Genomic DNA, 16,698 nt, shown 5'->3' with positions numbered 1-16,698 from the left:
TTGTGTATTTTGTTAACTTCCACCCCCCCTCCTTTGGTCTCTATGAAGTGTTAAGGTATGTAATGTGGTCTACTTACCCAAAAAATCTAATGTATTCTGTTTTTATCTATTAATTTTATTTTTATTATTTCATTTATCTGTTCTTATTCTATTAATTATGGAGCTGCCATTTATTTATGAGTATTTATCTATTTTTCCCATTTTTTGTAATCATTCGTGTTTATCTCATCTACATTCTTTATTGTAGTGGTTATTGCAGTATCTGCTATTCCAAAAATAATGCTACTGTAATTTGCTACTCGGATGTGTGTTGGGGAGGGGGGTGGTTTAAAAACTATTCAGTGTTATCTTTTTTTACTTTATTTTTTTTAAATTATAGAACTTTTAACTATAATTCTAAAGATGTAGTATTATAAATGTAACCTATTTATCTTATGAGGAGTGCTAGTAGTACACTCTCTAACACACTCTTTCTACCACACACTCTTTATAATTTATTGAAGACTACAGAATCAGGAAAGGGACATTAAAAAGTTGCAAAATCCACTAAAATTAGTTTTCTTTTTTTCATTAAATTTCAGCCAATAGGGGAGATGTTTTCAAAAGAATGTGTTCAAGAGTTTGTTGCTAGCATTTCTCTTATTTTTTTGAGACATGTTTTTTCTATTTTATGGAAGTTTGAACACATAGTATTCTTTCTTTCAAAATTTCATCTGATTACTTTTTCAATGTTTTTCTAATAAAGATTTATTTATGCTGTGGTGCCGTAACTGTTGTAGGTTGGACTCTTAAGAGAAATTTCCAATAGATCAAATAATGCAGAGCTAAAGTTGTTTTTGGAACTAGAAATAGGGAAGGTAATGTTCTTCTGGTAATTTAATCTTCCTGGATAGTGTGGTGGTGACCACTAAATATTATATATTCTTCCATCCCCTTCTAAGTGAGTCACAACTGACATGGATATATTACCTGCACCTTGCACAATGAATCAGGATTTGCAGCCTATTCCTCCTCCTGAGAAGTCAAAAGAGAATCTGTTGCTTTTCTTTAAACTTTATGAGCCTTCAAATGAAAAGCTTAGGTGCGTGCAATTCCTATTACTTATCATAGGTAAATCTACATTTTATTATTGAAATGTTTATTCATTTCTTTCTTCAGGTATGTTGGACGGCTCTTTGTGATGTTCAGTGGGAAGCCAGTAGATATATTGGTAAAACTAAATGAAATGGCTGGATATGCTCCTGATGAAGAGATAGAAATGTTTGAGGTAGCCAATCTTCATTTCATGCACAGATATGTTCCACGATTGCAATATCAATGGCGTGCAATAATGTTCATATTGATAGCTATATATCTATTAGGAATTAATTAGACAGCCGGTCTTTTTTTTCTATAAAATTAAATAGTTAATAAGATTGTTAAAATAATTACATCTACTATGTATCCTCATTAAACCTAAGCATAGCGTAGTCCGCTGGATCATTTATTAGTCGTACCTAGTTCTGCATCTAGGTGTCTAATGCAGTCCCTTAATATTCTATATACTTTTGTATTTTCATTATAAATAGAAGATAGTGAGAGAGATCTCTTAAGCTCGCTAGAAATATTTTTTTCTTTTTTAATCTCAAGTAAGATTATTCTAATTTCATCTGATTTGGAATGATTAGGGTCAGAATCAGATTTTTCTGATTTCAGTACTTTGGGTCATTGTAAAATCTCTCTGTATTAGAGTTTTAGGTATCAAAGAAAACAGAGAAAAGATAAACGAAAGAGAATGGAATTATTATTGCATGGAAGGAAAAAGAAGATACAAGTTGAGCATAGATAGAGGTTACTAATGTAACAAACTAACATCCAGTTGAATGACTGGATGTTTACATTTATATCTCTAATACTCTGATTTGAATTGATCCTTTTTATATACTTTACTTTCTACATTTTTTATGTAATTGACAGCCTATCCTATTTATGTAAATTTTTTATTCATGAATAATATACACAAGAATTATTCTTTCTCTCTTATAGTTTCCTATCTATAGCACTGCCTATAATCACTGTTTACATTCTGTTGTCCATGATCAGGAGATAAAATTTGAACCTAATGTCATGTGTGAACGTGTTGACAAGAATTCCACATTCCGTGAGAGTCAGGTATGCATCATGGGAGACTAACATGTTTATGGTAGTTTATATTTTGACTTCAGCCATTTATCAGTGTTTTGTTTTTATAATAATAATAATAATAATAAATATTTCAACTCATAGCTGACTTCTCTTGCTCTGCTGTAATTTGAGCAGCTTGAGGATGGTGACATTATTTGCTTTCAGAAGTCCAACAAAACTAGAAACAAAGAGCAATATCGCTATCCGGATGTTCCTTCTTTCTTGGAATATGTGCATAACCGTGTGGTATGAACGGTTTAAATTAGCATGTAACGTTTTGTTGACTGCTATATTATTTTAAAATGTTGTTCCTCAATTTTAGTATATCCTGCTATTAGAAGCAAGTATATTGCATTGATTGTGAATTATAAATTCTTATCCAAGTGGACATATTATTATTTCCCTTTGTATATTTAATTTAATCATCTCCGACTGTACTCATTTGTTGTTTTGTGTCTTTTTCTAAATGTTCACATTAAGGAATGGTGTTTGATATAATCATGAAACCTGGAGTAGTAAGCTATGTGCACTAATTTCAATCTCAACTATTAAGGAAACATATTATGATACACTAAGGATTTATTGTAACTAATCCTTAAGAGATAACATGGAAATGGGCAAACTAAGTCTAGAGGATAATGTAAGTCATGATAGGATATTTTTTTGGATTTTTACATATTTTATCAAATTGTTTAAATGGAGTTTTTTTGGTCATTCCTCATTTTATTTTATCAAATACCTTAAAAGTAAAAGGCAAACAAATTCATAGTTTAATGAATTTTGTTATAATTCTATTTGCAAAAGTTAAAGAATCAAAACTGAATTGTCCTGCTGTTTGGAGATTATTTGTGCATTCAATAGTTTGTTTTGGTATGCAGGTTGTTCGCTTTAGGATTTTGGAAAAACCAAAGGAGGATGAATTTTGTCTTGAGCTGTTAGTTCTCTCTCTATTGTAATTTTTAGTGAAGTATATGTGGTAGTTTAACTTATTACTTTAATGCGCCAGGTCAAAGCTTGACACCTATGACAATGTTGTAGAAGAAGTTGCTCAACATATTGGTTTGAATGATCCTTCTAAAATCAGACTCACATGTCATAACTGTTATTCCCAGCAACCTAAACCGCATTCTATAAAGTACAGAGGAATAGAACATTTGTCAGACATGTTGATTCACTATAATCAGGTGTCATTTCACAGTGCAAAATTTTTCAGTAGATTCTGTTTCATTCTAAAAAGACTGTTTGGGTTTTGCTTAAGTTTCCAATATGCTAAAATCATTGTCTCTTTGGTTTTGTTTCTAGGCTTCTGATATTCTATACTACGAAGTATTGGATATCCCTTTGCCAGAATTGCAATGCCTAAAAACTCTTAAAATTGCTTTCCATCATGCTTCCAAGGATGAAGTGAGTTTTGTTAGTTTCACTTTCATTTTTTACACAATTATTTGCCATGTGCTATATTTCTAACTGATTTACTCTTGTTCAGGTGGTGATTCATACTATTAGATTACAGAAGCATTGTATTGTGTCAGATGTAATTAATGATCTTAAATCAAAGGTATGATAGTAATCCACATAATCAAAGTTGGTTTACCTATTGATGCACATTGATTATAGAAACACCACAGAGATTTCCAGGCAAATAGAAACACGTCTTTTGAGTTTGGCTGTCTAATTGTATTTTTATTATTATTTACAAGAGAGTTTTTAGATCATATAATTTACCCATGCTAATTTGTCTGTGAAACCAATTAAATTTGGAACTTTTTCATATGCTGTGCTTATAGTATATGATTTGTGCACAAATGTTTAACACATGTGCCAAAACTGGAAGCGTAGTTCTATAAATCTTTTACTATCTGAAGGGTCTGAACCATTTGGAATAGACCGATTCTTTGACTTGATCTTTTGACCTGTTGGTCACAGAGCCTAAGACTGACAGCTGCATTGCACTTATTAGTTACTTAAAATTTGTATGCAGAAGGTAACTAAATTTATAAATTCTGTCTTCTCCATGTATGAAAAAACAGAAGAACAGGAAAATACACAGTGGAAATTGTTGAAATTATGGTGTTATTGAGGGGGAGGGAATTGAGAGAAGAGGGGTGCTGTTTAATATTCTATTTTGTAATCGGATTATTATAATTGGTTAATGTGTGTATAAAATCTAGAGTATTAATCTGTATTTATTCTACTTGTTATGGCTCATCATGTTTCCTTAGTTTATTATGATTTGTTCTTCTGAATAGTTATAATTGTGATTAGTATAAATTAGTCTGTGTTTAAGGTTTTAGTAACAACGTCAAAACATTGTAGTAATTATATATCCTCACATGAATAACTTAGTGCGTTATGAGTTTAATGACAAGATATTTAGAAAAACAATATCCAGTATAGCAAAACATGTTACACTTGCAACTCTTGGAAATTTATTTCACAAGGAAATTATGTCATACCTTTACAATCTTTCAAACATACTTTGTTAGTCCCACCAACTTCTTATTTTTTAAATATCTTTCATAATTTTGTAGTTTTTGGATTAGTATGAATGAATAGTATAGAATGTGTTTAAACGTTGAGGAACTGATCTTTCAAAATTTGTCTCTTTATTGCTAGTACATAAATTGGAATATGTTTGTCTCTAATGCATAATCTGTTGGAGATCCTAAATTGACTAGATATATTAGATTACTAGATATCTTATATTATTCCTTATTAGTATCTTGGGCTTAGTCATTATTTTTTCTATTATAAATATAATATCTTGTGTATATATTCAACACAACGGAAGATTAATCCCATATATAATTTACTTTACTATATTGAACATGGTATTAGCAATAGATAATTAATTTCTTAAGCCCTTTTTTATCATTTTATTAGAGTATTAAGTTCTTCAATTTCTATGCATCAATAGCTACTCATTACACAAAACTCACTTTCTCGAGATTTCTATACTTTGTTAGCCGCAACTCATACCTTTTAAAATCTGTGCAGAATCTATGTTGTTGTAATGTACTAAAAGCTTGTCTGAAATGCCCCAAATGTTCTTTTCATTAAAGTATAAATTAGCCTACCATAAAACAAATAAGTAAAAAATCATATGGTCTTGGATTGTATGTTGGTTGTAATCTCTTGTCTTCTATATATTGACATATGCCTTATGGGAAATTTGTTAACCGAATTTATTTCCTGTTATACAGGTAGATTTATCACATCCAGATGCAGAACTTAGATTGCTTGAAGTTTTTTATCACAAGATCTATAAGGTGAGAAAATGTATTGTTTTAATTTCGCTTTCAGATACATTGATTATTAAATTTTGATATTAGGGTAGAATAGGAAGATTTTATTGCTATGGATTCATCAATGGTTGAGAGGAAACTTTGGTGCTGTGTAAAAGGGTGTTTAGTGGTGACAAAAATGAGAAATAGGATACTTCGTACAAGATTGCGTTCCTTTTCTCGGAGCAATGAGTAAGTCATTGAGGTCATGTTCACAATTATTATTCAAGGAATTTTCCAAATGTTCAACGGTGTAAGAAGAAAGAACACTTACCCTTGGCTAAGGCGGTTGTCATTGTATCAATTTTCTATTATTATAAATAGGAGATCATAAGGCCTTTCAAGCACTCTAATATATATATTTTTCTTTGTTAATCTTTAGTGGCCTCTTCTTCAATATTATTGAGCCTACTTGTACCTTTAACGAGCATATGCTAAATTTAGCCCACTAGAGATAAATCCAACCAGATGACTCTTATCATGAAAGTGTGGATCATCAACATAGCATAGGGGAGTTGCCATGCTAAAATAAATAAAGAATGCCTCCCCTAAACGTAACTCCTTTCCAAGGATAGAGATGCAACCTGAGGTGATGCAAGTGGCAACATGAATGACTATCGAACATGCCAGCATGTGCCTGAAATACGTTGCATGCATGGGCAAATTGGAGGACAATGAATCATTTGGTGGATCATTAATTTGATTGAAGGATCCCACGACAGTGGATGTGACGGCTGTGATTGCGACAATGACTATAGAATTAGTAGGGACAATGGAATTGGTTGCACTTTGGTCAAGCCCAATAATGAAAAGAAGGAAATGGGTGCATGTGAGGCAACCCTAAAATAAAGATGCAACCTAAGCTAATACAATAAAGAAGAAATGTGGAAGAAGAGGAGATTTTGTCCAATTGATTGATTTTAACCAGTAAATCAACCTGTATATAGATAATTCTAACCCTAAAGTATTGATTATGAAGAGATCTCTAGAATCTTCTAACAATACACTTAATATCCTACTAATAAAAATAGTTACAATGAGTTGTTTGAGTTCTTACACTGACTTTGTGAAGTTGAGTTGGACTAAAAGTCTACTTTCGAAGATGTTATCAATATCTATCCGAACATGGTTTGTTATGCCTTTTGTGTCGGATGCTATCTAGTTGCTATAACACACAAGATGTTCATTCTTTAGTGTGAGGAGATGTGTTTGAGATCCCATGTTAACTAAAGATATAACCAAACTTTAGTATACAAGTAGGTGCAATAAAACTTGAAGTTGCATTTGTATTATAGACAATAACTTACCATATTTTATGGGAATATAAATGTGGAAAAGCATGGTAAAAATGAAATATCAAGTACTTGGAGAATCCTTCCTTAAAAAATTGGTTGTGAATTGGGGGCAATCATTTTAGACTTGGGCACCCTGTACTATCCAAGGCTTTATTTGGTTTATTGTAGCCTTCACCTAGTGCTAAAGATCAAATCAGTCAGTGCTGATGTTTTTGGCTTTCCCAGTATACATTCATTACAATCCTGCACATTATGATGTGGCAATTTGTTTATTCTATCATGCCGATTATAATGTGTTTTAATGACTAGGTCATGCAATTTGTTTTCTCTTTGTTGTCTAATCTATGAAATATAACTATACCTGATTGGTATACTTTAAACCCCCCAAAAATGGATTGAAACATAGTTATATAAAATATGAACTGTAAATACTCAAACACTGGAGTTCTTATAACCAGATGCATCGCAGGTTAAATCAATACTTGATATCCATACCAGTGCAAGGCTGGGGCTCAAGAATCCACGGGTAGATCACATTTTAACTGGAGATTATCTAACTAATGATCAAATAACTAAGGATTTTAGATAGTTTAATACTGAATAATAGACTGTAATGATGAGTCAACATGGATTTGCTCTTCTCTGTTGAGAATGCATCTGGCACAATGAATGTGGTTTCTCGGAGAGTTCCAATGGTTAATTCACAAGTTCATACCTTATTAGTCTTTCCCTTTTGTTGTTTGTTGTCATTCACTTGCCACAATTATTGACTTTAATTCATGGGAAAATTTCTAAATTTAGTTCAATTAATAATATTGTCTTCTCTTTTGCAGATATTCCATGTCAATGAACGGATTGAGAATATTAATGATCAGTATTGGACACTCCGAGCAGAAGAGGTAAATATTTGTACATATACTGCTTTATAAAATTCTTTTTAATATTTTAGATATGTTGTTGAGAATTTGTTAGACCTTAAGTTATCTGGAATAAGTGCATGTTCAAGTCTGAATGAGTAGTTATGGGGATTATTGTTAAAATAGAATATCAAGAAACAGTGATGATCAAGATTGAGACCTGATTATATATTTTTTAGAACAATGGAAGAAGGTTTTCTTCAATGTATACACTTCTTCCTCTAGACCTAAATCCTGGAGGAATCTCCATGTTTGACTTCTTACTCTATATGTCCATGCAAGAAAACATTCTATATATCAAAATATTGCAATTTCCGACCAAAATATGCTCTGCCAGTCTGAGAATATTATGACATTATTGATTTGTCACCAGAGCAAATGTCTCCTCAATTCAACACCATAAATTGAGTATACCTTTTATTTGAAAGTGGATTTTAAGCCTAACTCAACCCCAGAAAACCGGCTTGTAAGGTGAGGTTTGCACCTCACTTATATATTATAATTTGGCCTTATCTCTAGTCGATGTGGGACTTCCAATACACCCCTTCATGCCGAGGTATAGATATCTCGTGCGTGATAGTAGAAATTGGGTGGTCCGATAACGGCCCGATAGCGGGTGGAATAGAAATGCCCAAGAAACAAAAAATATCGCTAGGATAGGCTCTAACTTGGCTCTGATACCATATTAGAAGTGGACTTTAAGCCTAACTCAACCCCACAAAACCGGCGTGTAGGGTGAGGTTTGCACCCACTTATAAACTATGAATTGGCCTTATCTCTTGTCGATGGGGGACTTCCAACACCTTTGAGAAACTAACCTTTGTAACGATCCAATGTGCCTTTAGAATTCTTTTTTACATTATAAGCCTATGTGCATCTTTTAGGTTACTTTATGCAAATAACCTAATCGATACTCTCTTCTCACACACACACTCAACAGCAGAAGATATACTATATATATAAGTATTTTATTCAATCTGTATTGTAAAGAAAGAAGAAAATACAAGTAAATGTTCTCCAAGGAAGCCTCCCTTCCTCCACTGGCCAAGAGGTCCAGTCTAAATCCAAAATAATATCTGATCCCCTCCTCAGCCAACTCAGTCTTTATTTATACTCTCTCTCCCCCTCACAAACTAACAAACTTTTCCGCTATTATCACTTTATACCGTTCGGTCCTTCACTCCCTCCTCCCTTGCGGCCACTGTTCGATATTGATGTATATATCGTTTGGCCCTAAGGATAACCTCTAGAGTTTGAGAGGATAGTTTGGTTGATAAGGTAGGTAGCGATAAGGATAACCTCTCCCCATTAAGATTTAGGGACATACTTTTTTGAAAGAGAAGTGATCGTGTCACTTATACGTAATTTTTCTTTTAGCAATGCCATTTTATTGTGTTTTATCGACATGTTAACTCATGAACAATATCTTTTTGAAAAAATTTATACATGACATGGTTTACGTTTTTTCTCATTATTAGAATGCAAGCATTTAATTGACTTTCCAAATTTTGTTTTTATCACACAAATTAGTTTGACAAATAGGGTAAGAACTCCAAATGTTTCATGGGGAATATCCATGTGAGATGGGTACTATAATCAATAGAAGTGACAAATCATTTGGCACGTGATAGACTAAAGCTTCATGTAGGTCCCCAAATGTTAGCATGAACCAAATCAATAGGATGACCACTTTTTGTATTACTAAGAGATATGTGGTTTGATGGTGCTTTGCAAGTTGACATACATCAAATTTGAATGACTCTACATTCATTGAAAAGTAAAGAAGGAAACATAAACCTTGGAACATAACAGGATGAATGCCTTACAAAACGATGGAGAAGCCAAATTTGAGAGGACTCAAAAGTAGTGCAAAATTGGAGACAAGAGATAGTTGTTTGTCTATTGATACTATTCTTAGTTCCCAAGTTTTCAATGCAATACAATACCTTAAAAAGGAGGAATCAGCGTTCTTACTGCCAATCTGAGATAGAGGAATCCAAGAACACCACTGCAAAAACACCCAAACTCACTGAAAAGATCTTGTATTATTGATTACAGGCACCAAGAACAACAAGAATGCCTCCAAGGGACAATGTTCCCTTCACACAAGATGCCAATGATCCTGTCAACAATTCTATAAGACATCCCCTGCCTACAAAGAACCACCCCCCCCCCCCCTAATTTGTTTCCTCCTATCATATACATTATATCCTATCATTACAAACCATTGCAGAACAACCTTGTCCTCAAGGTTGGAATAGTGAATCTTGATCTGATGGCTCATATTCATCGTGTTATCATAAGAAGGAAACCCACTGGCTATTACCCGTCAATTCAAGTTTTGAGGCTTGGGTGGTGGTCGATATGACTCGATCAAACCAAAGGACTTTTTCAAACCAAAGGACTTGGAAAACCAGTGACTTCTTGCACAACTAAAAATTCTGTAGTATATCTTCATGACATCTTTCTTCACGGCATCTTTCGGTTTTTTCATTTCTACTTCTAGATCTTCCATAATTACTTGGCCATCCCCATAAAGCACAAGTGTTAGTATGCTCTGAAACTGTTTGCACTGCTTCCATTATTGAAGTTTCTTTCCTACCATCTTTACTTTCCTCCATTCTGAATAATTCAAGATGGCTAGTTAAAAACAACTCTGCAAGAAATTCCTTTGTGGCCATTACTAGAAACAAGATTTGCAGGTGTTATAACATCAGGAAATTCAGGATATGGATTTGTAACTGCTATAGTGGATGCACCCGTGGACACTAGGGCCTTAATTGGGTCACTCCCTGACCCCACTGTTTTAACCCTAGGTCTCAGCAATTCTTCTCCCTCCTTATTTGGTTTACTACTCTATGTATATCAATCTTCCTTCTTCTCTTCATCATTAGCCAAGTACTCTCCTTCTTCAAAGAATTTCTTGCCTTTCTTTCTGTTTTGTAGACTATCTTTTTCAATATAGAATCCAGTTTTTCCCTCTTTCTTTCCTATTCTTTCCCCATTCACTACCCTTGACTCTAGATTCTTGGAATTTTTCATAAGACCTTTGATCATCTCCTTGAGTTCTTGATGAACCTCCTTTAGTTCATCTATCGCCCTTTCTATTGCGTTGATTCTTCCTTCCATTCCTTTCCCTTTTCTGAGATCTGGCAGGTCAGACCAATTTGTTAAGTTCCTAAATAGAGGAATCCAAGAACACCACTGCAAAACACCCAAACTCACTGAGAATAGCAAGAATGCCTCCAAGGGACAATGTTCCCATCACACAAGAGGCCAATGATCCTGTCAACAATTCTCTAAACCATCAAAAAACATCCCCTGCCTACAAAGAAACCCCCCACCCCCACCCCACTATATAAAGGAAGTCTCACTCAACCTAACAACCCATCTAACAACTAATTTTTGATTTGTTTCCTCCTATCATACACATTATATCCTATCACAATCATGGTTAGAGAGCAAGTATCAAAAAACGGCTTACTTATAAAATTCATGAGAGATTTTAAACATTCAATTTTAGCTTGTAGTGCAAACATTCCTTCAACAAAAGAGGATAAAGGGGTCTTGCAAGAATTTTCAACATCTATAGTTGCTTGATAAGCCTTCCTTGGGGTTGACCTTTTACTTCTGCAAGACGAATGATAACTTTGTACTTTCCTTGTGCTTAAAGCAGTCTCTTTAGTGTGGTTCGATTTATTACAACGAGAGCACCAATCACTTACCTTTTGGGTTGAGTTTGATGTTCTCAAGATTTAAATTAACAGGTTTGGTGGTAGCCTTCTCAGAGAACATTTGATGAACCTTGTTACTTTGAACAATATAGAAGACTTTAGAAAGAAAAGAAAGTCTTTCCTTCCCAAGGATTCTGGGTTCATATTAAGGAAAGACCTCCTAAGTAACAAACAAAATTTATTATATATGTTTACTAAAATAAGTTGGTCTCTTAGACCTGAAAGGATTTTTGAATGACTCAGAGCTTGAGCTTCTTAGCCAAATAGACTTAAATAAAAAGTTTTGATCTAGTTTATGCTACAGTAGAAAAAAGGGATAAAGTGAGATTCATTCTTTTCTAGCCATCCATTTTGGCTGGGATTTGTTGTAGCATGATGTTAAAAATGTGCTCGTTCATTAAGACCTAGAAGTGGAGTTCTACTTGGATAGTCTTCCTAGATTCTATCCTCATAGTGGAAAGAACAGGATGTGCAAGCTGAAGAAGGCTTTGCATGGTCTTGAACAGATTTTCCAAGCATGCTTTAAAAGATTCACCAAAGGTATATTATCCATGGGGGGAATACTACCCTAGGGTTCATTTGTTACTACACAATATTTGTTAGGGAAATATGACAATTGCCAATCCCATGACAGATTTGTGGAAAACAGGACAGGTGTTATGGAGTCTAAGGTTGAATTTGAACGATTGAAGTCTACCATCCTAGACCTTTCAATTTTGGCTGTTCCTAAATTTCCAAACCTTTTCTCTTCGATGTTATTTTCATTCTTGATATGGGGCTATGCCTTTTTCTCCTAGCACATTATTCTTAATTTTACAAGCTGCATTTTCAAATTCCTTTTGATTTAGATTCCAGAGGAGGAGAAAAACCTTGGCCCTCAACATCGGTTGATCCATGTTTATCATTTCTTGAAGGACACAAATCAAAATCAGGTGCTTTGCCCCCAGTCTAATATAAAATTATTTTTGTGAAATTACTACCCTTGAATTTTCTAACATTTTTGTTTTCTTATGTATTGGTGTGGCTTGAAAATAACAGCAAGTTCAGAACTTCGGACATCCTTTTTTCTTGGTGATCCATGAGGGTGAGACATTGGCTGAAGTCAAATTGCGAATACAGAGCAAGTTGCAAGTTCCAGATGAGGAGTTTTCCAAGGTACATATTGCTAACGTGACTGAATTATGCGCTCTTGCTTTTACCATGTGTTCATAAATATAGGGAATTTACAATTTCAAGGACATTAAAATACAATGAATAACTGTTTCATTTTTTAATGTTTTGTTTAGAAAATACAATTCAACTATTACCATATACAAAAATTTATTTTAGTATTAAAAAATATTTAAAAATTCAAAGTTGTCAATTGGTAATTTACTAATCCCTGCTAAAATAATTCTGGCTGGCATTAGCTAAAATTACCTTGGCCAATGACAATAAAGAAAAACCTGTATTATACTTTTGAACATTGTTGGTCGAGATTATTTTATTACCAACTTTTTGGTTAGTGTCAGCTGAAAAATTCCCCTGGCTAACATTGGTCAAAAACAATCCCAATCATTAGTGATAGAATGTTTCCGTAGTCAACACTAGAAATCTCATGATCAGCTTCAATTTGAAAAAAAAAACAATTCTTGACGAGATTGACAGCAAATTAATCAATCATTAATGATTGATTTGGGCTTAAAAGGTAATGGCTGGCATTATTTGAAAAAGCGAAGTTGGATTTATAATGAGATGAGGACATCTAGGTTGAGGTTGACAGCAAATAATATGATTGATTTGGGCTTAAAAGGTGATGGTTGGCATCATTTGAAAAAGCGAAGTTGCATTTATAATGAGATGAGGACATCTAGGTTGAGGTTGACGTGATAATATTTAAACTTTTGCCAAACCGAGGAGAGTACGAAAAGACAGATGTAAGAGAGAAAAAGAGAATGAAAATTTTCAAATCCGAACTTTAGGTAAAATTTGAAATTCTATTTAAATAATCAAAATATTCTTAAAGTTTTAGAATTTCAAGTTATTTTTAAATTCTCTATCAAAGCAACATATTTTGTTATAATGCATTTCAAATTATCTATTAAAACTTTTCATCCTCCAAACACTCTGCATTCGATGCATATATGTGCATGTTAGCTGGTCATATCAAATGGAACTAATAATATCTGCAAATTTTGTTTAGTTGGTTTGGAAACAGTTTTGACTTCACAACACTATTTTGCTGTGGTTAAACTTTAAGTTTGTTGTCATTTTGCTGTGCGATACTAAAGCATGCTACTTATTTTTTAAACATTATTGCAGTTTTATCACCGAGTGATTTTACACAACCATCTTTTTTATTAAAAACCACTGTTTCCTACTTCTTTGCTCTCATCACATCATATCTGGGTGTATTATGTATTACTTGCGTCATGTTTCGTCTAATCGGACAGGTTCACAAAATTGCATATATGTCAAGTAATTGAATTTTAATATACTTCGTAAAAATTTTCGGTCATTTTTAACCAAAGTCTTTTGGTAGGAAAGATTCTAGCTTCAATGATTAATGTATTTCTGCTCTCTTCCTTTAGTGGAGATTTGCATTTTTGTCATTTGGTCGTCCAGAGTATCTTCAAGATTCAGATATTGTTTCCACTCGGTTTCAGGTCTGCCAATCTTCTTTTCCCTTTTGGTTATGAATATTACCGTGCGGAATCCAGAAAAAATGCCTGTTTTTGTGCAAAATTAATTCATTTTATTTGTTATTGTTCAGAGAAGGGATATATATGGCGCATGGGAGCAGTATCTCGGACTGGAACACACTGACAATACTCCTAAAAGATCGAATGCAGCGAATCAGGTATAGTATTATCATATGAAGCTCTTCATTCTTTTTAGAGGAATGGGGGTTGGTGAGTTTGTGCTCCTTATCGTAAAATAGGTATACACGGTCAATGGTGCATAAATGAAAAGAGGAAATTTGTTACAACTATAGAAACTTGAATTTTAAAATTTAAATAAACGGCATGTACTTGGTACAAATAAGATATCCTATTTTACTTTCCAAGCATTCCACGATTGACCTTTGCAGCGAACTATCTGCCCCCTAAATGTTAACAGCAAAAGTAGATATAGATGCTTGTAATGTTACTGGAATTAATTTTATTACTGGTTTCAGAAGCCTACTATATGATTATTTATTAATTTTGCAGAATCGTCACCCATACGAGAAGGCAGTAAAAATCCATGTTTAGAAACATGTTTCATCTTGATAAGTCAATTTTGTATGGCAGCTGTGCTTGAAGTGGTGTGAAGGTAACAGGGAATGTTGAGAAGCTACCAATCTTCTTCAGGGTAGTCTCAATTTTTTTACCGGAGGTTTAGCCTCCAATAGTGATTTAAACACGTCTTGAGCAAACAAATCTTTGGTGGTTAAGAGATTGGGTATGATGGTCCCTTTCTATTTTGGTACATAATATTTTGGGGCTGGTTTTTGTATAAAAGGTATAGGAATATAGTTATAGTTAACTCTTTCCTTTGGCCCACTGCACCATTGTGGGATTTTCATTTCCTTCAGTCAGTGAGGCTTCGATAGGATGGGGAAATGTCTAATGCTTTTGCCAGGGCTAACATGTAAATTTTCCCTTGTGCCTTTCACCTTAGTTTTGGGTACCGTACTTCTGTGTTAAAAGGAAAAGATTACTTTTCCTTATGCATCATTCAATTACCTCTGATCAAAAACTGATTTGCATTGGGTTTTCCTCTTCACCTCACCTTCTGTTAATATAAATGAACGTAGGTTTTTAAGATGGATTGCTTCAGAAAAATTTTCATAGCGGAGCTTTTATATTCATATAATTTAGGCAAAAAATTACATGGTGGAATGTGCAGCAAAGGGAAAGGGGCGGTTGGTAGTGGGAAAAGGAAGATAAGAGGTCATAGTTTTTGCTAAAATGGTGGTGGGAAGCATAGGGGATTTGGGTGAGAGGATGGTGAATGTATGAAGACGAAGGGGATTAAGCAACCAAGAAGATCAAATAATGTACATTTCAAATCGGACTGCACATTTCCCACTCAATTTTAAAAAATAATACATTTTCAAATCTACAAATATATTGTATTCTATAATTTGATATGTTTTCTAGATTTAGCAATATATTTTCAATTATGTAATCTGGAATTTAGAAAAAACTTGTTGGAAGAGCATGGGTTAAGAGACCCACCACTAGAACCATGATCAAAAGAATTTATGAATGTAAAGAGGTAAAACACATATTTAATAGCATGTTAAGGTCGTTATGTAAATATAAAAGGCAATCATATAAAAGTAACAAGAAAGGATCCAAGAAAATGTTGGTACCAAAGAGTTGATATATCCTCTTGCATGTACAATGAACAAGGCAATAGACGAAAATCACATGTATAAGATCCCCCAAGTGAAACCAGATCCTTTATACAGTAGGACCTTTTTACTTAAACAAACATTTTATATAAATGTCAATGTCACTAATTGTTGTTCAAACTCTATGCAACTAAAATTTTAGACGATAATCAAATGCAAGTACTCTTTATAGGAAGAAGAAACTTCTAGTCAAGGAGCATAAAACATACATGCATCCTTTCTTCTAAAGTCATATTTTCATGGTCTTTAAGGGAAGTTAAGGATAGAATTTAAAGGTTGATGATGTTTAGAGGGTACAAACGGACAAGAAATAGAAGAGAAGTCTACCTTGAGACAAATTCATCATAGTCGTTTTCCATCAAATTAAAAGACTAGATCATCTAATAAAAGAATATATTGTTCATTGTGAGATCAATTCAAAGTCTTCTTCAAATGAATTCAACTACACTCGTAAATCGAATTTTAAGAATGTTTACATAATCATAAATTAGAAAGAATAGTAAAGTAAAAATGAGGTTCTTGCCAACAATGCTAAAATAATGAAAATAAAACAATTAAAGACGCATATACTCAATTGAATTGTTCATTAGTTATTATGTAATTATTATTCGTTCAATTTCTAAATAGAATTGGATTAATCAAAATTAGCATTATTAGGTTGTATCTTCATCTTTATATTGCAACAAATCAAACAATATTGCAAATAAGATTACAATTCAAAGTGAGCACAGTCATTTATTCAATTCAAATCACCAAATTATAAACTTCTAGTTCGTCCATAGGCCCACTAGAATGTCTATTAGGGTTAAGAACTAATTTTAATTAATAATTTCAATTAAAGTTCAGATAATCTCAATTAGACAAATTCTAAATAAAATAGTTGATTTAATCTAAAAAATAATCCAAGAAAAAAAATTAAATATT

General features: G+C 33.2%; 1 protein-coding gene across 5 annotated transcripts in view; it reads left to right on the top strand.

Moving 5' to 3' along the window:
• Positions 1-15,140, top strand: part of LOC124844284 (ubiquitin C-terminal hydrolase 12-like) — a 53,342-nt gene extending 38,202 nt beyond the window's left edge. For all 5 annotated transcript variants that reach the window (XM_088100659.1, XM_047321191.2, XM_047321190.2 and 2 more), the window contains 16 exons: positions 780-857; positions 993-1,081; positions 1,159-1,267; positions 2,083-2,151; positions 2,299-2,409; positions 3,042-3,097; positions 3,170-3,347; positions 3,466-3,567; positions 3,650-3,721; positions 5,367-5,432; positions 7,576-7,641; positions 12,242-12,325; positions 12,432-12,548; positions 13,964-14,038; positions 14,146-14,232; positions 14,585-15,140. In XM_088100659.1, coding sequence (XP_087956785.1) covers positions 780-857; positions 993-1,081; positions 1,159-1,267; positions 2,083-2,151; positions 2,299-2,409; positions 3,042-3,097; positions 3,170-3,347; positions 3,466-3,567; positions 3,650-3,721; positions 5,367-5,432; positions 7,576-7,641; positions 12,242-12,325; positions 12,432-12,548; positions 13,964-14,038; positions 14,146-14,232; positions 14,585-14,626 — 1,401 coding nt within the window. In that variant the 3' untranslated portion in view covers positions 14,627-15,140. The remainder of the gene's footprint in view (positions 1-779; positions 858-992; positions 1,082-1,158; positions 1,268-2,082; positions 2,152-2,298; positions 2,410-3,041; positions 3,098-3,169; positions 3,348-3,465; positions 3,568-3,649; positions 3,722-5,366; positions 5,433-7,575; positions 7,642-12,241; positions 12,326-12,431; positions 12,549-13,963; positions 14,039-14,145; positions 14,233-14,584) is intronic.
• The last annotated feature ends 1,558 nt before the right edge of the window (positions 15,141-16,698 follow it).

The sequence above is a fragment of the Vigna umbellata genome, chromosome 10 (genome assembly GCF_029865625.1).
Source record: "Vigna umbellata cultivar VRB3 chromosome 10, Vumbellata_1.0, whole genome shotgun sequence".
Taxonomy (NCBI): Eukaryota; Viridiplantae; Streptophyta; class Magnoliopsida; order Fabales; family Fabaceae; genus Vigna; species Vigna umbellata.
Note: the sequence above shows the minus strand (reverse complement) of the source record. Positions and strands in the feature narration are given on the sequence as shown.